Source organism: Apaloderma vittatum, unplaced genomic scaffold (genome assembly GCF_000703405.1).
Source record: "Apaloderma vittatum isolate BGI_N311 unplaced genomic scaffold, ASM70340v1 scaffold19247, whole genome shotgun sequence".
NCBI lineage: Eukaryota > Metazoa > Chordata > Aves > Trogoniformes > Trogonidae > Apaloderma > Apaloderma vittatum.
In genome coordinates, this window is record NW_009725904.1 from 1 (window position 1) to 25,649 (window position 25,649).

At 42.2% G+C, this 25,649-nt stretch overlaps 1 protein-coding gene across 1 annotated transcript in view; it reads right to left on the minus strand.

The window, feature by feature from the left end:
* Window positions 1-2,690: 2,690 nt before the first annotated feature.
* The window catches only part of PARD6G (par-6 family cell polarity regulator gamma), a gene marked incomplete at its 5' end in the record, with an annotated part of 51,527 nt that continues 28,568 nt past the window's right edge, over window positions 2,691-25,649 (minus strand). Inside the window, one exon of the mRNA XM_009873099.1 lies at window positions 2,691-3,550. Within this exon, the coding sequence (XP_009871401.1) occupies window positions 2,691-3,550 (860 nt within the window). The remainder of the gene's footprint in view (window positions 3,551-25,649) is intronic.

Consider the following 25,649-nt stretch of genomic DNA (forward strand, 5'->3'; position numbering starts at 1 on the left):
GAATACTGACCAACTCTCTTGGGCCCCTTTATCTTCTAGTACACTGTCCCATGGGATTTCCCCTAGCAAAAAAACTCGTCTGGTCGCGTTCCTGTGTGACCTACTGTAGGTGATCCTGCTCTGGCAGGGGGGTTGGACTAGATCTTTTGAGGTGCCTTTCAACCCCTGACATTCTGTGATTCTGTAATTGCTTGAAAAGGCCAAAGTTGGCCCTGCTGAAGTCCAGGGTTGCGATCTTGCTTGGTATTCTGTTCCTACCACACAAGATCCTGAACTCCACCATCTCATGGTCACTGCAGCAAGGCTGCCCTCAACCTCCACTGCTTCAGCCAGACCCTCCTTGTTAGTGAGCACAAGATCCAGCAGTGCTCCTCTCCTGGTCAGTTCATCCACCATTTTCATCAAGAAATTATCATCGATGCACTGGAGGAACCTCCTGGACTGAGGACGGCTGGCTGTGTAGGTCTTCCAGCAAATATCTGAGTAGTTAAAATCCCCATGAGAACCAGGGCCTGTGATTGAGAGGCTGCTGTTAGGTGCCTGTAGAAGGCCTCATCAGCTTCCTCAAAGTCTGTCCCTGGTACAGAGAAAAAGCAGCACTAGAATCACAGAGTATTTCAAGAGTCATTGCAACCAGGTCTCTTGTTTCCGCAGGGAAGGGAGATGCTTACACAGAAAGACATGATTGAACACAGGGGTAAGGATATATTGTAGAAGTAAGACAGTGCACATTTTATTGCAGACAGGTCACATTTTCATCAGTTAAATAAGGTAAAATTAGTAACTTCAGCCAGACAAATCCACTTAATTCATAAAAGTAGTCTTATTTAAGGTGTAACAAGATTTTCCTGATAAGATGGTCTGACTGACCAAAGCACATCCAGCTATTTAGTTTTTTTACTGCACCAATAATCAGATTTTTTTTCTTTTTAAAATGAAAACCTTTGGTAAAGTACAAACACAGTTTTAAGATGAACAGGATCAATGTTCTACTCTTACTGTGCTGGGAAAAATAAGTACAGCTCTCTAACTGCTGTGACACTTAGAAGAGGTTTAATTAGAGTAAGAGAAAGAATTTTAAAATAAACCTTTAAAGCACATCTAAAAGAAATAAACTAAGTTCAATGTCCCAAACATATTTAACAATGAGCAGAAGACTGGTTGTTCCACAGGTATTCTACATTAGTGACAATGAATTAGTCCGCACATCCTTTGTCCAGCCACTACAGATTCCAAAACGGAATGTAATTTTTTTCAAACCAAGACTTCTGAACTTTCATGTCCATACAATATTTAAGAAATGTCTATTCCACCATATAAAAAACTTTAATGTACTACAAAGTTAAAAACAAAAAGAAAATGACACAAGCTAAAAGTAGAAAAATACATTGTAAAACATTTATATTTTGTTCCTTACACTGATCAAGATATAACAAAATATTTTAGATTAGACCACTTTTGTAAATTCATGGCATTTCCGGAAGCAGACAGTTATCGATTCAACAGTTGTTGGCTACCCCTTAGCCAGCCTCCAGTCATGACATCTCACCACTGCAAACATTCAATATATTTTAAGTTTTCAAAAATCCCGTGTAGACGTTTAAGCTTTATTACTAGGAAAGTCCAAACCCAACAGAACTATTCTATGCTAAGTCTGACAGTGAGTCAGCATTCCTTCTCTGTACAGCAATCAGCCAATCTTTTGTAAGGAAAGACCTTGGAGATTTAGGTCACCGCTAAGGTACAGCAAGGACTTCTGTCAGCTCTGAGGTGAAGGGGACAGTCCTAGCACACTCTTATGTTGCCTTTTTGCCTGCATCTCTAAAATTCACATGAACCATGATATTGAAAAAGCAGAGATGATGGGGAAAAAGAGGTATTATTATCTAATAAATATTGAAAAAAAGAATACATTTACACATAACGGTGCTGAACCTAGTTTTAAAGCCCTTATTGTCATGTTTTTCTCTCCCCATGCAGCACACGCCTGTGCTGCCTCTGACCAGCGGGTGGTGCTCATCTCACGACAATAATAGCAACACCCTCCAACATCGCCTCCTTAGGCATTAAAAAACCCATGCATATAGTTTTATTTGGAAAATGTATTTGCAGCGTCTCCCTAACGTTGTTACCACCAGAGTAGGAAACTGCTACTTTTATAGAGCGTGTCTGGATTAGACATAAGGTTGCAAATATGGTGTAAACAAGTTAGTGGAAGGTCTGTGTGTAACGGTAGAAGATCGGATGGCTATTATGAAGCACTCTCTTTAAACTGGTATTAGAAGAAAATCAGATGCCACTTCAAATAGACATGTCTGTTACTATTAAAACCTAATTCATATACATGCATGTATAAATACATCCACTCATGCATTCAAACCCAAGTATGTAGCACTGCCATTGGTAACCTGCAAGACTGCTGAGATTCATACCAACTAAATCAAATTTGTGTTCTCACTTTTGGGCTGGGACATAGACCAGATTTTAGACTGGCTTTCCCCTGACAGATTTTGCAGTGCATGACAGTTTTATGTCTAACTCCAGATGCCACATTTCCTAGAAAGCAACAATTTTCTGCACCCATGAGGTCTATGAGAATATCAGCTCTCTGTTTCGTGCATAACATGTTGCAAGAGTCAATTTGTCCCAATTGGCACTTAAGACTGAAAGGAGAGTTGCAGGAATTGCTACTAAAGCGTAATAACTGTTCCGTCCTCCTCGATACCTCCTCTGGGGATAACCAGACTGTGTCGGGGATCAGTTTTTAAGGAACTGAGCAATTTGTGGATGTTGCCGTTGTTTTCTCGGCCAGAGTTGTTGTTGAGCACCAGGTCCCTTTGAAGTCTGTGACTAAGGCTGCTGCCATTGATTCGAGAGAGGCTACTGGAAGTAAGGCTGTGCAATTTAGGAATGTGCTGTGGCTCCAGACCGCCCTCGATGACAATGTCAGCCTCTTCGTCACTCTCCATTTCATCAGGGTGGAAGTTCTGCAGCACGTGGGATGTGGGCAAGCTATGGTGACTCGCAGTGCTGTCTGTAGACTGGCCGGAGCTACCAGACATCCTGCTGCTTCGAATAATATTGTTCCTCTGGTTTGCTGGCTTGACCGTGATAATAAGATTATGGCTGTTGGCAATCATCATGTCTGTGACCTGGTCGAGAGTCTTTCCTGCTACTTCGATGCCATTAACTTCCAGGACTTCATCATTCACAGCCAGCAAGCCTGTGCTCTCTGCTAAGCCTCCGGGAACCATACGAGAGATGAAGATACCGGGTACTTTTTCTAGTCCGTGAGGAGTAACCCTGACACTGGTGCCATCGCGAATATAAAATCCTAAGGGTTTCTCACACCCATGTCGATACAGCCTCACTCTCCTGTGGGTTTCAGGAAGAATGTCCACATCGATTATGGAAGACACCGGTCTAAAATCATGCGGCATGCTAATGTTAATATGAGGACGTCGGCGGAGGTTGTCATTGCGGAGTGTCACCAGGGCCTTCTTCTTCCTTGATAGCGTGTTGGTCCCGAAATTACTGTAGTCCACTTCATCTGAAACAGAAACAGTACCAATGTATTAATCAAACAGAGAGTAATTCAATCTACAGGACATTTTCCTCTTAAATCTGATTCAGTGAAGCAACACTCTTAATACTAAGGAAAAAAAAAATCAAGTAAATTCTCACGCTTGCTCTAACCCTGGTTTCATTTTATGTTTGTCAGCACATCATTCAGAAAGAATGAACTGTTTTCAATGACTACCCATATTTCTGCCATATTTTCAGGGAAAAAGTATTTTGATTCTCAACTCCTGTTGTCTGCTGTGCAGAATGCAATTACTTGCAGCTGCAGACCTGATACACCATCTTAGATGTGAGATTGTATTTTCAGAGTCGCATTGTAATTTTACAACATACACCTCAAGTAGGCAAGGAGTGTACACACATTCCTAACCTAAAGTCTGAATCGGGGGTGTTTTAATATTCAGTACACAGCCTTAACTGATAGCAGACCTTAGGTACAAACATTAAAGCAGAGTGTGAGAGAGTAGTTAGGTATGCAGTTTTAGCCTAGCCTTTTTTAGTAAGGGATTTATGTTAACATGCATATCTCGGTACAGTACTTTTCTCTTTGGAATATTTTACTTAATTTCGACTGAATATGCAGCAATAAAAAGTGTCAAATACCCAGAAAGTTCTGTATAAGCAAGTGATCCAGTAAGCAAGAGAAGCAAGGAGAAAGAAATCGCTCTGCTGCCAGTCCATATGCTAAGGATCACAGAACAGACATGGACTCACACACACAGTCCTGCCCTTGAGAGGAAAAGCAGCCTTTCCAAGGTCTACTACTAAAGGAATTGTTTAAATATTTTTGTCTCTTCAGCAGTATCTCAACGGTACATGCAAAGTGATCGACTTTAAATCAGGCAAGTAATATGACAAGCTATTCCGTACAAGAAGCTCATACTGTGCTTTGCGTAAAAAATACTTAGCCATGAAGTTGTTAGTGCGTCACTACATCTCACGTTAAAAACACTGTGTGTATTTAAACATTAAGCATGCACTAGCTGGAAAATTATTTCACCGGGAGTTTAAGCATGCTAATGGTTAAACCTTCAGTTTATTCTACTGTTGAAGATGAGCAGTAAAATACTAAAGTACAATTCTAGAACTGCCACTAAGAATATTTTCTCTCCAACAAATTAACCTTGCATAGTGATATCTGAGGAAGTATGACAATACCTCTACTTGATAAAGGTTGGGGGGGGGGGCAAGAGCGTTAGTAAAAACAAGCTTATAACATCATTTTTTCATTTTTGCAAGGTCTCATTTTCAAGTCAGCTTTCAAGGTGCTTTTATTGTCAGATTTCAATTAAGTGACTCAAAGGACTCTAACAATTAAACTACTAAGCAGCAACCTGATCTAACAGCCTGTTCGGAGCTGGGTGTGGGATTAGCTGGCCTCCCGAGGTCCTTCCCAGCCTAAATTACTCTGTGATCCTACATAGACCTTTCAGCTGGAAAAAGTCATTTGAAGACTTAAGAAAAACTATTCTGCATTCTCCTATAACTTATTTACATTGGTTATACTAACACTGAGAACATCACAAGGTCATTCTGAAAGAAAAGCTTCTGTGAAATAAAGATACTCCTCAAGTCTGTGATGTTTAACTTCATGCTCCTCTCTCCTCAGGCTGTCAGAGCTGCACCAACTGCACGGGCAGTTATTTAAACTAGTGAGGCACAGGACTGGAAGTCCTTAAAATCACACAAACACAAGAAGCTCCCAACGGGTTCCTAGAAGTGTATTCACAGCCAAGACAGTGACTGTGTGGAGATGGCACCTTCCTACATTCATCTGGTGAGCGGAGGCAGTGCAGTGTCTACTCTCTCAAATGCACAGTCCACCTGTGGCAGCCAAAGTCATGTATTATTCCTTTTTTATTTCCATCAGCAGGATCACCATTTACATTCATCTAGACTTTAAGTTTTGAGGGATGATTTTGAAGGTTGGCAACAAATATTTTTCCCTTGTGAAGCATGGACCCACAAAAGACATCTTTCACCACTACTGTCTCAAACACTGCAATCCTCTCACCCTTAAAATTCACTGGTAAGTTTCTGTGACAGCTCTATGAAAGCGACTTGAGGATTCAGATTTAGAATCAAAATTCTTCTTCACTTGAAATACAGTGCTGTAAAATAGTAGCGCTGTACCTTAAAGTCTAAGACAACATTTATCCTAAAATTTCAGTTTAACACGGCACTTAAAATTACACATGGCTTTATGCATTTAAGACCATCTCTTTGCAATACTGGCAAACCAAACTCAAAGCAAAAGCCGTATCCCTTAAAAGCTCAGAAAATTAGGTCGGCGAGTGCAGTTTATTACATTGTGGGAAAATGAAACATATGTCCTAGTTATCCATCTATTCCCCAAAAGCACCCAGGTAACTGTTCTCTCCCTCTCTATGTTAGTATTTCAATACTGAATTACTTTACTGCACAGACTTGCAAAAGCTTTACCAAACAATTCTGGGGATGTTTGTCGACAAGATTGTTTTCTTGCCCTTAAATTAAAAACAACCCAGGGAGTTAATTCTCACAACATGCAAGTTCGTGATGATCGAGTACTATTGTCACAGGGGAAGTACGATGGTCTTCCTCACACTTTCTGAAGCAGCTTCCTTTGGCTGAAGCACCACCAGAGCGATGGCACAACAGAAGTGGTTGATTTGTGCCTGTGACCCCCTCACCTGTGCTCAGCCCACTAATCTGTCTCCCCAGATGATTGCCAGCATTCCTAACCTCTGAGCAGCTTCAAAATAACCACCTACTTTAATAACAAAAAGCCCAGCTTACCACAAAAATGCTATCTTTTTCCTCCAAACATGAAACAGGCAGAAGCAGGGATTACATTGCAAGTGATACAGGCTACTTTCAGTGTTGGATCACTGACTGTTCTTGGATTTAGTGTTTCAAGGCTGGAGCACATTAAAAAAAAAGACACCTATGTCCTGATGATGACTAGATTATTATTACTTTTTGTCTTTAAAACAATGTCAAGCATTAATTTCCAACTCTGACCCTAAACAGGATGACATATGAGAAATATGAAGTATTTCCCACCTATTATAAGGTGGGAAAATGAGAGCTAATTTAGAGAGCTTTTAAGAAAAAATACCAATTATATCTATTTTCTAGAAAATGTTCAAGTACCGAATACACATGCTCCTTGACAGTAGAGGGATTATTACATCACTTGTTTTCAAGATGACCTGCTCACTAGCAGTTCCACTTGCTTGCGACATCACCTTATAATAAAATAATTTTTTTTAAGCCACAACTGAACTAAACAGCTACCTCCTGATGCTATTTAGAGCCACTACTCTTGCTGCAGGAATAAAGCAAAGTATCACTACTGAGGTTTCACAAAAGCTGTTGGTGTGGCAGCATAAAGTCTCACAAAATGAAACATATCCTTCCTCACGAGGGAACTGGGAGAAGCCAGCCAATATCACTTTAATCATCTATAGGGTGGTCTCACAGTGGCGTATTACCTATTTACAGTAATACACTGCTCAGGTGGCATGTGTCAGACTAAAATGAAAAGTATATCACTGCATAATTTACAGTGACACACTTTTAATGAAGGTCAGCAACTTCTTGTTAGGTTTTGAATTTCTCACCATATAGGATTTCAAGCAGGAATCCCACTTCAACTAATGCCAGGTCTCAGTGAAGACCAGTATATACCATATGGAACCAAACAGAGCTCATTTTTCATGTCTCATTTATTGTGATACCAAATTCTCCTTTTGCAGAGCAAGAAGTCTACAGAAATCTAAATGCATGCTGGCAGGAGAGGTGCCATCAAGTGGCACATCTTAACGGTGCTTAAAAACTTGTATTTTAGAGGGTGTCATGTTTTCCTACACCTTGAATGAGGCTGGAATGTAACATCACATGCAGGTGACAGAGGGAGGATTAGTCTTTCAGGTGCTGAATATGAGCCCTGCTTCTTAGAATGGGGCAGATTACATGGACTAATTTCATGTACAAGACGTAGTGCTTTCAAACAAAGATGTACTACAGTCTGGACAGATAATCCTGGATAACGACTAAACTTTGCAAGACCTGCACCGCAGTTTTACTTGTGCCCATAATTTGCTTCCTACTGAAAATATTGTTCCTGTAAAAAGGTGAAGAAGAACATTTACCATAGGTGGAGAAGGACTCCTCAGGTTTCCAGTTCTCTCCTACTTGAAAATGCAACCCAAAGTGACACAAAAAAAATATCTCAAACACTTCTGCAGACACTGAGCACTACTGCAACTCTTTTCCCCAAAAACTTCAGTTTTATGTACATTTTAAGAAGCATTTTGTTATTTGTCAATGAGTATTTTGGCTTCAACATTTCTGTTAATATGTCCTTTTTTCCTGTTTTTCTCTTTGTTTTTTAATAACAGTTGTCAATATCTGCTTAGTCATGAGAAACTTTCTATTAGATAAGATATATGCTACAGATCTCTTCATGCATAGATACACCTGTGCTCACCTTCTTGACAACAGTGGTGGTGGCTTCATCTTTTTTGTTTGCTTTTAAACTGGTGGAGCTACCTTCACTTGTCCAGCAACAGTAAAACCCATTAAAGGAGGCTTTCACTTTCACTATCAGAATATTATTTAAGAAACAACAACCCCAAAAAAATAAACCAAACACATCTGGAAAGTTATCGATAGCAGCATCTTTGGGGTACTCTTCTAAAAATGCTGTAGTGGTCACCCTGTGACTTTACAGAACACATTATCCCTTCCTGGTAGGCATCATGAATCCCATCATTAAGTCATACAGCACATAACAGTAGAGCATACTTAAAGGGCTATTTATAAGGAAAGGAAAACTGCTTAGAGCATCTAGTTGTAGCCAAAAGAGTATTGTATTTCTTTAATTTACATGAAACAAGAAATTATAGACCTTCTGAAAAAAACACCAGGAGCACCACTCCCACTGCTTGGACAGCTGCTTTTCATAGGAACTGCCTGCCAGATGAAATACCAAAGCTTAGCCAGATAAGATTGTATAAACAAGCTGAATTCCACAGAGAAGTAGACTGCCAGGCTCCTATAGGAACAGTTCATTTCAGACTCTACATTTTCAGTGTACATGCACTCATGGCTTATTATTTCCTCTGGGAACTGTGGAACATTAGTTGACAGCTCTGGAAAGTACTTCAAAGACAAAATTACTTCCACTAGGGAGAGCAGCACTTCAGGCAGCTTGGGAAGGGTGCCAATGAGTCATTAATAGCGAAGGGTAACCCCTCCATCCAACAGATCTCTATTACTGGGCATTCAAATTAGCAGCAGTCATAAAACCGTTTCAAAGGAACGTGTCTTGTTTAACCCTTCTACCTTGCCATGTCCCAGCTACAAAACACTGTCCATGTTTGGCACAAATCACATTCAGTGTGTGTTTTCTCAGAAAGATCAAGACCAGAAGCATTTGTGAAAGCCATCAGACAACAAATAAGCTGGCAGTCTCTCACTTGTGACCTCTAAGGCTGACCACAGGCAAAGGGACTTAGGAGGAAACAGACACGAAGCGAACTATGGCTTGGGGGGGAGGTCCAGTGCCAATTATCACTCATCGAAGAGTATTTAACGGAGGAAAAACAAAGTTAGCTGAATGTGAACATTGTATTGTGTTTTACAGGAATATTAAAAAATCCAGCTGCCACTGCCGCCAGCAACCTTTGGGTGAACCAAATGGAAAATCAGACCATAGGTAAAGTAGTTGTAGCTGCTACTCCATCGAAAGTCAAGTAATGTATCCCACACATGCACAGACTTGTTGGTCTCTCTCCCCCTACACACATCAGTGTATCACAAGGAATCGGACACAATCTCATGAACGTTTAGAAGACTACCTAAGTGTTAATAGTTCAGCTACAAAATTCAACAGGGCTTTTGAAGCACAAACAAGATAAAAGGGACAATTCAAACCAGCGAGAGCACATCTTGTCTTTGATATCCTTAATCTCAGTCCTTTAGTTTCTAAATCAAAGCCTTCCAAACACTTGTTTGCAGTCTGTAAACTCAATGACATAATTTTGAAAAGAAATTTCACCAAATAGCTGCACTAGAAAATTTGAGAACATCATCCTATTCTATCTAGTCCAGCCTCTACTAAGTCTAGTAAACTGCAGTTTTGCAAAAGACAGCCTTCCTTCTATAGTTAATTCAGTATTAACAAGATAAATTTGTCTTCCTACTTAGGAAGTATTCATTACTAGGTTAGGATTAAATTCTAAGAAACAGAAATGTGTGTCTACTCCCAATATGCTCATAAACTTAAAAGATCCTATGCTCTTTCAAAAAAGTGAATGTTGTTTTGTTCCTTGGCTTAGCATGTTACAGCAAGCAAACCTATAATTGCATTAGGCTCAGGTTCTCTTTACAGTGTCAGACACGCATAAGAAACATTATTAGGCCTCTTGCCTTGAGGATGGAGACAATCCCTTGGGAATTCAGCCTACATCGCTGGTGTGGCCTCCTGCACTTCTCACTGCTTGTCATCAGAGGCCACTGTTCCCTTGCTGAACCTCTTTCCTTCTCAGCAGAAGGCCCTTTATTTTTGACTCGCTGCACTGTTCCAAAGGAGCAGAAGCTGTAGCTCAACCTGCAAGTTTGCCCTATAGAAAGTGAGGCCTTTGGAGGAGAAAGGTGTTACCAAATCTAAGCAAGCACCCAGGCCTGTACCTCCCAAAGTTATCCTTGCTCTCAGAACTATACAAACCCAGCTCCCCAAACTAGCCCAAAGATCAGCGATCAGACTTCAAACTTCACAGATGAAGTTGCCTACAGTGTTCATTAGGACTGTATTTACTAGGGTTGTCAGGGTCTTCTTCCTCTGAGTTTCATATGACTTCTACTCTAAAACATGACAGAATCAGTCCTTCTCCCCTTGTTTCCTTCCACAGATCACATCATGGCAATGTTATATTAGTGCAGCATAACAAAATTGTGGGGTTTGAGTTTTGACTTTGTTGCTGTTTTTTGGTGTGGGTTTTTTTTTTTTAAGTATTACTTAATATTTGCCTTTTCCTGCAGGGGGTCAGTGGGGGAAAGTCATGTTCTCTTGCACATCTTGGCCATCAGTCATTATTATGTTCATTCCAAGGTCGCAGACACTGTCATGGAGGCTTCAGTGGTGAAACGGTTTCCCAGGCCAGACAGTGCTCAGCAGACACCCAGCAGCAGTAATGGCTCAGTTATGCACACAAAGAGTAATAGCACCACCTGTGAGCTGCTCTCCTGCTGTTCCCGAGTTGGACAAATGAAGTTTATCACCATGCACCCAACTACTCCCAGCAGCCATCAAGAATTGTATTCACTCAGCTGATGGTATCAGAATGGGACGACTATCAATCCAATTCAAAGGTGTTTACAGGAAAAAAAAAAAAATCACCCCCAAAAGGCACCACTGTCCAACCTATAATTACGTGTAATCTCTTCAGTAAGTCATCATTATAAATTTTAACATTTAAAGTTATTTAAAAGCAACCTTTTAATGATTTATTTCACCTACTCCATTTCTGACCTGCAAAGACACTCTTCTACTCACACAGAAGGTAAGGCAATTGAGGGGAGCACCATTTGCTCTCCATACAGGCAAAAAGTGAATCTCCTCTTTCCAAAAGAAAATGTGTATGTGCTGTGTAAAGCAAAACAAAATGAGAGCTCAAACTATAATTAATTTTACTGTGCACTGCAGATACAGTAAAAAACTTATTAATGACACAGAAAAGCAGTAAATTTTATCAAGTATTCTGTAAATATTAAACAGTAGAGTAGCTACTTTTTGCACAAGTCTGAAGTGTAGGAGGTAAGAAAAGTAAACAGAGTTGACAGATGGAACCAAAAAGCAAATTTGGGAGAATATTCTGTTTCTCATAGCAGCAGCATTTGGAAAAACATGACAAGTAATGGAAAAAAAAAATTACCACAGGATCATATTCATTCAGAATACAAATTTCATACCTCTGATGAGAAACAAAAGTTTTTATCTCATAACAGTCTTGGAAGAAGCCACACATGAAGCTTGAAAAGGCAGCACAACATCAGGCAGTACAAAATAAAATTTGTACTACGGTATTTACACAGCCATAGCTCAGATGAAAAGGTTTTGAAGAGCTGCAGTACTAAATCAAATCAGAACCATCATCCTACAGACCCTGATATTAAACCAGAGCTTTTCCTCTTTTCAGAAGTAACGTTGTCAGCATCAAGGGCCATTTCAGGGCTCTGCTCAGCAGCCAGCAGAGGTGAACCACTCCGGGAAGGCTAATACAGCCTGTGTCTGACCGAAGTGACCCTGTATCTAACGTGGTATTTCACACTCTCTCCTGCTGCTTTCTGCCACTTACCCTTGCCTACTCTGCTGGGTGCTCTCCTCCCCTCCAGTCTGGAGTGATTCTCCCTCCCCAGCTAAAAGCAAAACTGATGGTGATTAAGAATCAGCTGTTTTCCTGTGTTCAGGTAACTGCTAATCACATTTCTGCAGCATGCAAGCGGTTTTTCTATTGGGAGGTAAAAGATAGCCCAGAGCTGGAAGTGGTAGAAATGTATTCAAAGGTGACAATGTGGACATTCAGTTATTGCAAACATTAAATCTGTGAGATACAAGGGTACTACACCAAGAAAGACTGTTTTCTGTTCTGAAGTAATTCTTTCTCATGCATTCTTTTGCTGAGTAACACCTTATTCATCCAAAGCTAGTTCAGACAGGCAAGCTAGGAAGCTCCTCTTTTTGCTCCTACTTCTAAATTCCCAGTAGAAGTAAAAAGAACCCCAAACATCCTCAAACTGTGCAGAAGTTCATATTTAATGCAAATTTAAATCTCAGAAAGATAAATGGTGGTCTCTTCCACACTTTACCCTGGATTATTCTAAAAAGCTGCCACCTGCCTCTGTCTTCTCAGAGAAAGATGTGTTTTTACGCAGTCAGAATTATTCTAGGATGTATTTTCTCTCTTCAAAAAAAAAGGATGCAGTCATGTTTTTATAGCTTCACTGCTGTGGTGTGATAATACCACATACATCCTGCAATGGGGGGGAGGGAGAGAAAAAACATTTACAGTGCTTTACAAAGCACTTTTCTGGTTCCTGCCTCCAAGCCATCAGATTGTAAACAAAGTCCAGAATCTGCCTCTTATCATGGAATTAAAAAGGTTTCAAAACAAGTGTGGCATAAGAAATTAATTACAACACTTGCCTTTCAAGTCACGACCTCTGGGAGTCTCCCAAACTTTTCTGGCTGGAATCAGATTAGTCACAAGACAAACACCCCTCCTGCACAGGACTCCGTGCAGCTGAACCCTCTTGTCAGCCCCACGCAGCCTCTGCCCCGGTTGCCCCGGGCCCCATGGCGCTGGCAGGCATTCCCCTCCACCTCCACTGATGCCCCGGGAGACCCTCCTGCCTGGTGGGATGAGGGGACCTGCTGGAATCCCACCCGGTTTATCTCCCGCATCCTGATGGCACTGTCCCAGCACAGACATGTTTTCCAGGCCCCTGCTGCCCAGGCTGGAGCAGGCCAGGACGGGCAGGAGCAAGCCTGAAGGTGGGAGGAGAAGGAGCGGCACCGAGCTCGGGAAGAAGCAAGTCGGAGCCAGTTATCCTCTGCACCAAGGGAGTATGGCCAGTGCAACCCTGTGCTTCGGACATGGGAACGATGGGACCGAAAACAAGCACCAAGAAGCAAAGCAAAAACAAGGGCCCCTCAAGTGGCAAGAGACAAGGAACCTCAAAACACTGCTGGTACAAAGCAGAAGAGCAGCAAACATGTTTTATACAAATCTATTTAATGGTCTGTTTTCTAACCGCACCAAGGGAGTATGGCCAGTGCAACCCTGTGCTTCGGACATGGGAACGATGGGACCGAAAACAAGCACCAAGAAGCAAAGCAAAAACAAGGGCCCCTCAAGTGGCAAGAGACAAGGAACCTCAAAACACTGCTGGTACAAAGCAGAAGAGCAGCAAACATGTTTTATACAAATCTATTTAATGGTCTGTTTTCTAATGTAGAAGAGGTAAAGAGCCAAATCTAACTACAGTTCAAATTGTGTCTGTAACACCTGACTTCTCCAAGTCACCCCTTCGGCACCCTTCCCGCTTTGGAGGATGCTGTTCACCTCACAAATAATATGCACAAAGCAATCCAGGAAGCCTGCTTTCCTGATGACAGGTGGCAAAGTAGTAAAAGCTGCCTGTAGAGAGCAAAATAAGATTTTTCCTGATTAAACACAAGGGCACAAGCAAATGGAGTATTTCTTGAGAGCTCAATCGCTCCTCTGGAGGTCTGACCCTGTGCCAGGCAGTTGCACAGCTGATCTGCCCTACAGATAGTGGCTGGGAAGAACTCCCCACTTGAGGAACAAAATGCTGACCCCATCCCTAACACATGGCTGCCCCCAACGGGTATGCTCCCAGCCCCTGCCCACAGGCCAAGGAAGGGCTGAAAAAAGTCAGTCCAAGAAAGGCTGCCTGTTGGATTTTGCCCCGTGCATGTCCTCCCTACAGAGCCAAGCACATGCTAGTCATCTTGGTGGAGGGAGAAGCTCCACAGTACACCTTGGTGGGGTTTTTTTTGCAGCACAACAGTGGATATTTAAAGATTAAAACTGTTAATGTCATTACCACACAGCACTCATAAACTCTGCTGTAATGGTGACACTTCCCTGGGCTACAGCAGCATGTTCATAGAATGACAGAATGTGTTGGGCTGGAAGGGACCTTTAAAAGTCAATCTAGTCCAACCACCCTGCAGTGAGCAGGAACATCTTTAGATGAGGTTGCTCAGAGGCCCATCCAGCCTCACCTTGAATGACTCCATGGATGGAGCCTCCACCACCTCCCTGGGCAACATGTTCCAGTGTTTCACCACCCTCATTGTAAAGAAATTTTTCCTAATGTCTAATCTAAATCTGTCCTGCTCTAGTTTAAAACTATTGCCCCTCGTCCTATTGCTACATGCCCTTGTAAGCAGCCTCTCCCCAGCTTTCTTGCAGCCTCCTTTAGATACTGGAAGGCCACTACAAGGTCTCACCAGAGCCTTCTCTCGTCCAGGCTGAGTATGTTACCACCTTGCTTCCTTAGCAGTTGTAACAGCATGAAGCAAGAGGGTCAGAGCACTGTCCTCACCACTTTCCTTCAAAACAGAAACAAAGCCTTGCCTAATATGCAACTACCGTGGCTTCTCCAGCTGAGAGCAAAATTAATTTGTTACTTTTAACATGACACTAACAATAGTCTTTCCTGGCCCACACCAGAAAAAAAAAAGAGGCACTTAACTTCCATCCCTTCTGTCACTAAAAACTGCATGGTTTACTTAAAAGCAGCTTAAAGGATCACGGCGATTCTGGCAGAAGGATCAGCTGTGTAGAGTTATTGGTTAAGTGACTTCCCCAACATTATTTCTATAATGCTGTCTTCCTTTCCCCATCACTGGCATGGGCTCCATTGGCCAACAGGATACACAAAGTAATTAAAGCCTGTAGCCTGGGAAAACTCTGCCCTGGAGAGGACTCTCCAAGAGCTGCGGAAATTAGCAGAACCTGTGGGCTTGAGGGGTCCAGCCCTCAGATGATCAGAAACTGGACTGTGAAGCTTCTCTTTTCCTAGAATGTCAAGCATTTATCTGCAATATTGAAAATACAAACAGGCTAAAAAAAACCCCAACAAACAAAACCAAACTAAACCACCAATGTTTACACCACTTAAAAAAAATGCCTTCTTTCTTCAAACAACTTGTGAGACACCCCATCATTACATGAGCATGTTATGCTCGTGGCTGGTGTACTTTTTCCTTTAAAAAAGTGTTTTTTCCTGTGAGCACATGATACAAACAAGGGAGTGGCAGACAGGAAGTGATTATTCAGAAATTAAAGAATTAGATCAGGTGCCACGATATCAGAACAAAACATGACACATGGCAAGTGAAACTGACATTTACTGGCTCAAATATAAGAAAACTTTTCCTTTATTTACTAAGCCTAATTCAGGACTCATATAAGCATTTTGTCTACTTAATGAACATCAGTGTTGGCAGATGAGAGCACTGATATGCCTCCTGGGGAGCACAAACTACTCCATGTATTTCATTAGCAAAATTATACTAAACACCGCTGTACAGACCTCCAGCTTCTACCCATACAAGTGTTGATGAATGAAAGCGTAGCTCTGCCAGTAGTAGCAGCCCATCTCTGACGGCACTGCTGGCACTGCTGCCCACAGCTCAACAGGCACAGCTACTTCCAGAGGTGCTAAATAGAGATGCTGCTCAAGTTAACTCCTCATCTCCGTTAACAGCAACCTCCTGTCACTGCAAAGAGAGCAGAGGTTCCCAGTGCCATGCTGGGGTATGTCTGGTATTCCTGCCACTGGTAATTCCCTTCATGATCTCAGTCTTCCTGTTACACAGGAGATAACACTGAGTCACTAGAGGTTTGCTTGTTAAGTGACATTGTTGGGTGGCAGGGGCAGACACATACCCAAAAGTACATACAGCACTCACAGCCTCATCCCCGCTTTCAGTGGACTATGCTGGGACATGGGTTTTTCCTATGCCTGGAAAAATTAAGTTGTGTCCAGGCCACAGCCGTCCAACTCCTTAATGTGCACTGACTGATTTACTACCATTGTAGAGTTCCAGAAAAGTCACCTTAAAGAAAAGCATGCCACACAAGAGGGCTAATTACACAGAGCACTTTTCATCTGTGGATCCTGAAGTGCTAAAAATAAAAAATTACTGTTCACGAGGGACTAAGCTTCCATTAGAATGTCTAAGCCAAAAACCTGGAGAATACATCAGAGGTTACGCAAAGCCCAGCCGCCTTAAGGGAAGGAGGAGGGATTTGCACAGTTCAAAGGCAGGAAAGAACAGATGCGGTACATTAGGACTTATTTTCATTACACTGCATAGCTTGTTTCCAAGAATGCTTTCAACAGAAGCAGCCTCCCAGTACAAAACGCAAGTGCTTGCTGAGCTGACTTGGACAAGCTTCGATACAACCTGTGTCTCAGCCCAGTAACCTGGGCTTCTTACTTCTTGCCTCTCACTGCAAGAACTTCAGTCCCTCCTGGGGTACTACTGTGAGCGGCCAGCTTGCATCTTCACCCCTCGATATGAAACTAGAATGAATTAAAAAACCCTCCCATTTCTTTAGACAAAAGCCCCATGTTCCTTTTCTGCATCTTTCCCCACCTCACTCTCTTAAATTGCTAGACAGCATCAGGAATTGGCAAGATCTTTAATAATAGGATCAGGCACTATTACTAAATCCATATTAAATTCCCACAACAGGAGCCAAATGGTGACCCAGACAAAAATTTTTATTTGATGATGCAGTCTATCTTCAACAAAAAACTGTTCCAAGAACATGAAAAGTGAAGACAAACAGTTATATAAAACAAAACCACTGTCTCACAGGTTGACGTCATCAATGTGTTCTTTCTAGCATGCTCTTAGGCAGGATACAAACATTCAGCGCTAAACTGTGCTGCATTTTAACATGTAGTCATTAACACACTAACTAATGAAATAACTTATTTTAAGTCTACCAACTCCACAAAGTTCTGTGGCTGCAGTGTAGAGATCAACATTAAGAACCAACAACTCACTCTGGGGATTAAAAAAGAAGTTTGCTTTGTGCTTATGCTAAGCCTGACGGACACATTTAAAGGCAGCCAAGAATGAAAGTGCAGAACCTTTGCGTTCTGTACAGCACTCGGAGGCACAGCATCAATGCAGGACACCTCCTTCAGAAACTGAAAAGACCTGAATGCTTCCTCCCATGCTGAGGGACAGATAGAGCACCAAGGAGACAGGTTAATCAGGTTTCAAAGTTAATGATACCTGCCCTTGGCTTAGCAGCACATTAATCCAGGGAGCTGCAGTGAGAATAAAATAAAGAGGTAAGAAATTTTTTTCCAGGCTTCTTTTCCCTTCACCCATCCAGATCGCATTTATCTGCTCAGCTCTAGTTCTTCCTTCTGGGTGGGTGCAATTTAACATCCAGATCGCTGCACTAAAACTCTACGCAAGAGAGCTCATCTTGCCTTTGTCTGTACTAGTTCATTTCACATAGTTAATTTCACATAGTTCATAGTTCAAATCAGGCCTTTGGCCATGGCAAGTAAAATGACAGGTTAGTTTAAAGGAATCACCTCGAACCTTTAGTCTCCACTTTTCAATACACAGATACAGTACTGAAAGCTTAGGGAATAAAATGGGGAAAAAAAAGAAAAGGCTGTGTGGCTATGAATCACCTGCTTGTCTAAGAAATCTGGAAAATCCTGATCCTCAGTACCTGAACTATGCTGAAAGAGTGAGACATTCAAGACCAACTAGGCTTCATAGATATCAAAAAGCCAGTCAATGGAAGGGAAAATCACACATTTCTTCTGGGAAAGCACCACCATCCTGTCTGGTTTTATGCCTCTCATGTCAGATCAGTCAAAGGCCAATGTAAAGTTAACACATCAGATTTCACATCACCTGCTTGCCCAAACAGCTGGGGAAACTGTTTTAGCTGAGCTCTGCTCTTTTATTTGCTTAAGATTGTTGTGTTAATTAAAAAGTCTTGCTCTTGTGTTACACAGCCCACAGGAAGCGAGGAGGAGACTCCTAGCTTTATAATCATGTTAGCCAATAGCTCCCAGCGCTCTCATCGCTGCTACGCGCAGAGCCAGCACTGCACTGTTGGTTTGACAGGCTGTGGGAGGGTGCTGCGTAGGAGAACTCGTCACGTTGTGCAGAGTCAGCCCAAGCTCCTTCACAATGGGAGCTTTCTGCAGAAGTGCAACACAAAAACCTCCCTAAAACTACAGGATCGTCTGAGCAAGTTTCCCAAATGGAGAGCCAGCCCCACAAAAATCCACTCGATAAACAAAAGGCAGTTGCTAGCTGGTGAGTTACATACCTTTGGGCTCACCCCAACCCCTAACCTAACAAGTGAAAAATATTACTTATTGTCACCTCCAAGCTTAGACTCAAGAATTTCCATCTTGGAAGCACTACAAGAGGTGAGTCACTCTATATACTTTGGCAGTGATTTGCAAGCCAACAGGGAATATCCAGAAGGAAATAATGTCACCAGTTGGTGAGGCAGCAGCTATGTTTACCAGCTTAAACAAGTCTGTGTCTCAGTACTTCTAGTTAAGTATGGCCAACAGCAAATCTTCAATTCACAAGTCATAAAACTTTCAATTCAGAAGTAATTTACAGCTTATTATGTCTGAAAATGAGAGATCTTTAAAAGTTCTCTCAATCCACTGAAGAAACATATTAGCTATTAAGATCACGCCAAATGGTGAGTTCTTTTGAATACCTTTACTGCCCTTGCCCCATCTCTGCAAGGTCTTTAGCAGAGTGGGAGGTTGGACTAGATGATTTTCAGAGGTCCCTTCCAACCCCTAACATTCTGTGATTCTGTGATTCGGACACTGGAGATGCATTTGACGTGACACCAGAGCAGCTGCCACCTTGCCTTCTCTCTGGGCAGCAGCAGGAACGTGGGGAAGGGCCAGCTGGGGGAAGCACAGGGCACCCATGGGGGCAGTAACCACGGCTGCTCAGCATAGACAGGAACAGGGCAGGGAGCTGCCAGCCTGAGCAACTTTGCCATCCTGAGGAATATTTAGCTTTCGGAAGGTAAAGCTGACTACTATCAAGAACTTGCAAGGTGCGAGCAAGCGAGCTAGAAATGAAAAAAAAAAAAAAAAAAACAACACAAAAACCAGAAGAAAACTACCCAAACCCATTCCCGTTCTGTACTGACACCCTTGTTACACCTGTCTGATGAGCAGGAAGGGCTAATGGAGAAGCAGACAGCGAGGGGACCGGCACTGAGCCAGGCTTATGAATGTCAGACCAAAGGCTGCCTAAAAAGCCAAGAGAATAGCACCAAGCAGTCACTCGAGAGGAAGTGTATTAATTGAGCAAGGTCCCTAAGCTGGTTTTCCTCTGTCTACTTTTAATAGTTCTATTATTCTCAGAGGATTTACTCTTTCCAGAGCATGCCAACTGCCTGCATTACCAGAAATGCTTTATAAATGCTTAAAGCTGGACACCTGTACTGGCAAGAATCATATGTAACAATTGCATCTTTTCAAAGCTATTTGCAAAAAGTAAGGACACAAACCACTTCTGCTAGATTAATTCAGAAAGCCGGAGACACATTTTTGTCACCTTCTTCCCATCCTAAGAAGTTTTAGAATGATCTGACAACAGATTACATAAGCATCCTTTCTAGCCTTTTTATCTGTACTTACTACTGCAAGTACCTAGGATGCTCTCCTCGAGGCCAACTGGAAGAAAGTAACGGTAAGCACAAACTCTTTCCTCTTCTCCTCTGGAATTTATAGATGCCTCAAGTAAGCATTAAAACAAGGTACACCAGTTTGACTAAGATGCTTCAGTCCTCAGGTTTTATCTCCATCACCACGTACAGTCTATGCCCTACCAGCTGCCAATGGTTAATAGGCATAAACAAAGGCGGCACACATTTGTAATGCTGCACCCCAAACCCATGAAAGAGAAGCCTTTCAAGAGCCTCATTTTCTTTTAATAAAATACTAGGCCTCTGCTTCCCACTTGGTAGGACATATTAACAGTCTTATTTTTTAAGCAGACAGAAACTGTGTCTTTGCAAGCAAATATTACGACAGGTCATTACAAGACCTGCATTAGTTTCTTGTCAAAAAGCAGTTTTGTGAAATTTGCTTTAAAATTTCCATATTTGAGGTATCAATGCATGGAGCAGCACAAAGGAAGTGTCCCTAAGTGGCATTTCCAGTTATCGCAGACTGTACTAGTTGCTCAGGCAGATATTACAGCTGTCAGCACACACCTATCACCAACCACAATTATTTGCAGACTCTTCAAAATAAGCACACACTTATATAATAGTGTCCTCACTATACACATTTCAAGAAATCACTTGCATTACAATGGAGATAAATGGATGTTAGTGACCATCTTGCTAAAGCATCTAAAATAGGAGTAACTTTTAAAGTTTGAGAATTTGGTGTAGGCAGAATGTTTGCACAGCAAGTTCTGTTTAGATGACTAAGCTGCCACTGAAACAGGCTGAAACTCAGAACGACAATTCCTCTCACGGGGGGCTTTGCCAGCTCTGCTGCCAGTTTTCACCAGCTCAGGAGCAGCCACCACCATCTGATAAAGCACTTCCAAATTCAACTTCCGTATCAAGCCCCCCACTCTAGGGGCAAAGTAAGGCAGCCGACAGCAACGGCAAGAAGTTCAGACTTCTTCCACTGTGGAGTGCAGTGACTCAGAATGAGGGACTAGCTCTTTCTGTTATCTGAATTTACACAAGATCAATACCAATAATGTCTCTCAATAGTTCTAGTAGGGAAGGCCATGTTAAAGAAAAGACAAAGATGACTGTATCTGGCTTTTCCCCCTCCTCCAAACTTTCTATTTTCCCCACTTCACATGCCTAATGGAGCATGAAAGCTGTTTCTCTGTGCCATCCGCTGTCACTCTCTGATAGCAACACAGCCAAGAGATTCTAGCTCTATGATTTTGGCTGTATTATAACCTGTCTGCACCTCTAATGTAACAAATATGCCGGACTGCATCCTTCAGACGATTTCCATCAGAGGAAATCATGCTGTCAATGGGGTGCAGAAAATTGAGGAATTCCTGTTTATTGCTAGATTTGAAAACTTACTTGGGAGGGGACTTCCATTTAAAAGCTAACACCTGAATTACCATATCAATTTGTGTGTCATTAGCACATACGTTTAGCTAGAGGACCAACCTGTTTGTTGATGAAGAATCATTGCAGAAGATGAGCAGCGACTAACACGAGAGGAGTACAACATGCAGGAGAACATTTCTCAGTGCTTGGGTAGGGTAGGAGGTGATAACAGAGGTCCTGCCCTCTCCGAGGGCACTCATGCAGAAAGGTATATGTTATGTCACACTATTGCATTTCCAAATGACACTGTCAGGGCTCAAACTGCTATACAGATTCTGATTCTGAGCTGCCAGGAATGAAGAGACTTCAGCTTACAAAAGCTATGAGCTGTCATTTCCTTTTAGGTCAGGTTTGATTCTGTAATGTCTTACGTTTTAGACATTGCTGCCTGACTCTTACAGGTGCCCTGTCCTTTGAGCTAAATCACCAGCTGTTGGCTCACTAAGAGGTACCTTGGACTTGCAACTCAAACCTGATCATGTACCAATAAAGGCAAAGAGCTGCTGCAGCTTCCAAGTGCAGAAGTCAAATAATGTTAGCAAAGCTGGGACTGCCACTGCAAGAACATACCTAACAGACTACAGAAAGCATGAGTGGCTTCCATGTGTTCCAGCCAGGGCTGAGCACAGCTCCGTCCTACTCTCAGTCAATTTAATCACTGCAGAATGGAGAGAAAGGAAACAGATACACTGTGGGTCTTTTAATGAGCACTCCCATCCCCAAATAAAAGCCAAATTCTCACCCAGTGCTGGGAGATGAACACACTTGCTCAGCCTGTCACCATCCTTCTCACAAGCAAGGGCAGTGAGACCCTCAGAACAGCAATTGGCTCATTACAGAACTATGATACACACACAGCAGATTTCAGTTCTGGTTATTCACGGACGGCAGATTCATGCCGATAGTACACCTTTGCCAAATCCACCCCACAGGCCCAGTTTGAACCCTCCAACGCTGCCAGCACTGGAGACATACCGGATCTTTGCTAGCTAAACTCTGCCCACTGCTCTTTCACCCTAACAAGTGACTAGGTTGTCCAGGACACTCCAGGCTGATGAGCAAACTCCTGATTACTGCTGACTGTACAAGCAGTACTTCAGCAGCTGGCTCCACACAACACATAAAAGTTGAAGAAAAAACCAAAACAAAACAAAACCCACACCAATAATTGATAGGTAAACCACCTGAAGAGACAAATAATTTGACATCCACTGGCCTGATTCACTCTGCTCATGTAGCAACTGTTTCCGTCTGGTTGTTCCCAACAGACATCTTCAGGGCAGGAACTGCAGCCACATTTTTGGCACATTCAGTCTTCACAGTGTAAACACAACATAGAGATCATTCGAGCTTGTGGAAGAAAGAACGCTTACAGAGCAAGCATTGGTTTGTAAACAATTTTCAAATTTTTCCTGCAGAAAATAATGCAATATTTTTCATAAATATAGACGTGAAACACATAGATATATATTCATGTTCATACATTCAGATGAACATGTGTTTCACAATTTTCAATCACACCTTTATTTGCTTTGGCCCAGACAGCCACACTATGCTGAACATTTCACAGTTTTCAAATCTAGATAGAACAGGCCTAAAGACAACCTGGATTTAATACAAAAAGCAACTTTGCCTCAGCTGAACTTTACTGGTGATTCTGCTTGTGAAAAGACAACCTAAGAGAAGGGAAGGCTTGCCTCAGCTTTATGATCCACTTTGGCTGCAGTGAGACTTTCAGTGTGGAAGTTTTGCTCTGTTTCCATCACCAAGGGTAGAAGAGCAGTATGAAAAACACACTTGAGAGGCAGTAGGAAAGAAGTATCAATACTGTTAAGTTCTGCATCTCCGTACATCTCCTTGTCTCACACTACAGGTTTGGGTCTCAGACTGGAAACTTTACACACCTGCTTCATCCAAGCTTGAATTTGGGCAGACTTCTTGTTCATCCCTCCACCTAGCTTTTATGGTTAATTCAATCGGCTCCTGACTTGTATCCTCTCAGGCTGCCATAGGCCATGCCATGGCATGACCCTAGCTTGACTTCTGGATTGCTACAGCAAGCCAAACCCACCACTGCATCTTCTTCCAGTCAGGATAGTGGCTTTTGTGGCCAGATAAAAGCGCTTGACAGCCTCTGAGCAAGTGGGAGGAAGTCACTGACTATGGCTTTTAGCTTCTCCCTGTGGGAGTCTAGAGGTTTGGGATTCATCAGGTTAATGAAACAGCAGTAATGCTGCCAGCAGTTCCACAGGGTAATATTAACAAAGTCATTTTCACCTTAACCTTTTCTTGGCTGTAGGATATCAAATGCATTAACTGGTTCTTCTTTTCATTTCTCTTAGCTAAACAAGGATAAGTTTCCAGGCCAAGTCAATTCAGTCAGCCCTCTCTCAAAATTACTACCATAATTATAAATTCCCCACTTCATTGTCCTCCTGCTCTCTTCCCAAGAATTTCCCGGGATAAAAAAAATAAAAAAATAACATAAATATTTCAAGAGTACAGGTTTATTTCACATAGTTATGTGCAGGTTTATAACAGAAAGCTACCAATTCAGGACCAACAAGTTATAGTGCAGGTTGAAAAAACTGGTCCTTAGAGGTAAATATTTCCTGTGTTGTCTTAGCTCAAAAGCCTGAGTCTAGCCTGCTCCAAATCAGATCTGGCAAACTTTGCTTTGGAAAGGATTCTTTTCAAGTCAAGATAGACCTGTTAAATGAAGTCAAATATGTACAATAAGCTCTATATCAACTATTTCTGTATGCCTTTATAATAATCAGCAATCTTATGGAAGTTGTCACCTGACTATACAGACATCTCTAAAGGAGCTACTGAGGAAAGCAGTCAGGAAATAAAAGCATGCTTTTTGCTTTGGAGATAAGGGACTTAAGGAGAAACATTTGAAGGATCATTAACTAAAATCCCAACAATAGTGAGCTAGTAATTGGCCGTCCATCTGTCCTGGCTTCAGAATAAACCTCTGCAACTTCTCGAACAATCCTCAAGTAGCTCCAGATCAAAAGGACAGTGAGAAACCCCTGCCCTCATCAAGCTCCTCCTGAGAAAAGAAGCGCACGTGTACACATACATGCTGGGACACAGATAATGAAAAGCTCTGCAGAGTATTCCCTCAAAATAGGCCATGTGGCTAACATCAGAGGGGCACTCAACTCTGTGTGAATATATCGGCACAGAAAAATGCCTTGAAAGTAGGATTGCTAACTGCATGACATGAACAGCTCCTACCGTTACTGGCCAGCAACTTGCTCCAGAAGGATCACTGCTGTCTGTACAGCTGCTTACAGCTTTCTGGTGCAAAACAGAAGCCAGCCTGGGAATTTACCACTCATGGATGTAACTCGCAAGTACCAGGCTATAACTCAGATTCTTCTCTAAATGTGGGACACTCTCCCAGTCCAATCCACAGAGAACGGACAGCAAGTGACTTCAGTATGAGCAGAAGGACCAGGAGAGGGGACAGTGCCACAGCTCACTTTGACAATCTGGTTAAATTTTGAAGTGACAACTTTAAAGAAGGTTTGCATCTGACAACAAGCGAGATCTGGAGGATCTGGAGTAAAAGCAGATAAAAGACAGTGTTGTTTGTCCTAGGAGGCTCTGACAGGAGCTTAAAGCAACGCTTATGTTCTGGCCAGCGTCACTGACAGAGGCCAGCAAAGCCATGGTGATGTGCCAGCAGATAAAAGCAGTGCTAAGTGCTACTGTGTGTGGAGGGAGCAGAAAGCATTTGAGCATCTGTGGGCCTCACTAAAACAGTGGCTACTTCAGTCTTCCAGAAAAACATAAGCAAGAACAGCTTGTTCTTCAGACTGTCAAGCTTACAGATATCCACTCAAAGATTTCACAGCAGACGCATACGAGGCAGTAGTCCAGTGTACACACCAAGAGCCAAAGGCTGTCATGGACACTCAGTCACAAATAAGTTTAAAGCAGTACAAAGAGGGAAAAGAGAAAGAATCAAAATGAGCGGGAAAAGAGGAGAGAGGGGAAAAAAAAAATAAAGGAGGGGAGGTGGTGCGTTAGTGCTGAACTGATGACTACATTACAAGGAGCACTGACTACCAAACAGAAACACTAGGAGTATTTAGAAGAGTCAAAACCTGTATAGTTCTAGAAGGTTGGCCACAGGTGAGAAAGGTAAGAGAACAACAGAGTCAGACTTCAGATCATGAAGTAGAAAGAGAACTGTGGCCAGCACTGAGGAAAGCTGAAATTAATTATTTGGGAGAGGAAGGAATTGAAATTATTGCTGAAGAGTGAGAGGATCTCTGTAAATAGTCCTAAGAAAGTCTCCTCAGTCATCTCACTTCATTCTGTGATGTGTTTTCCTTAATGCGGATT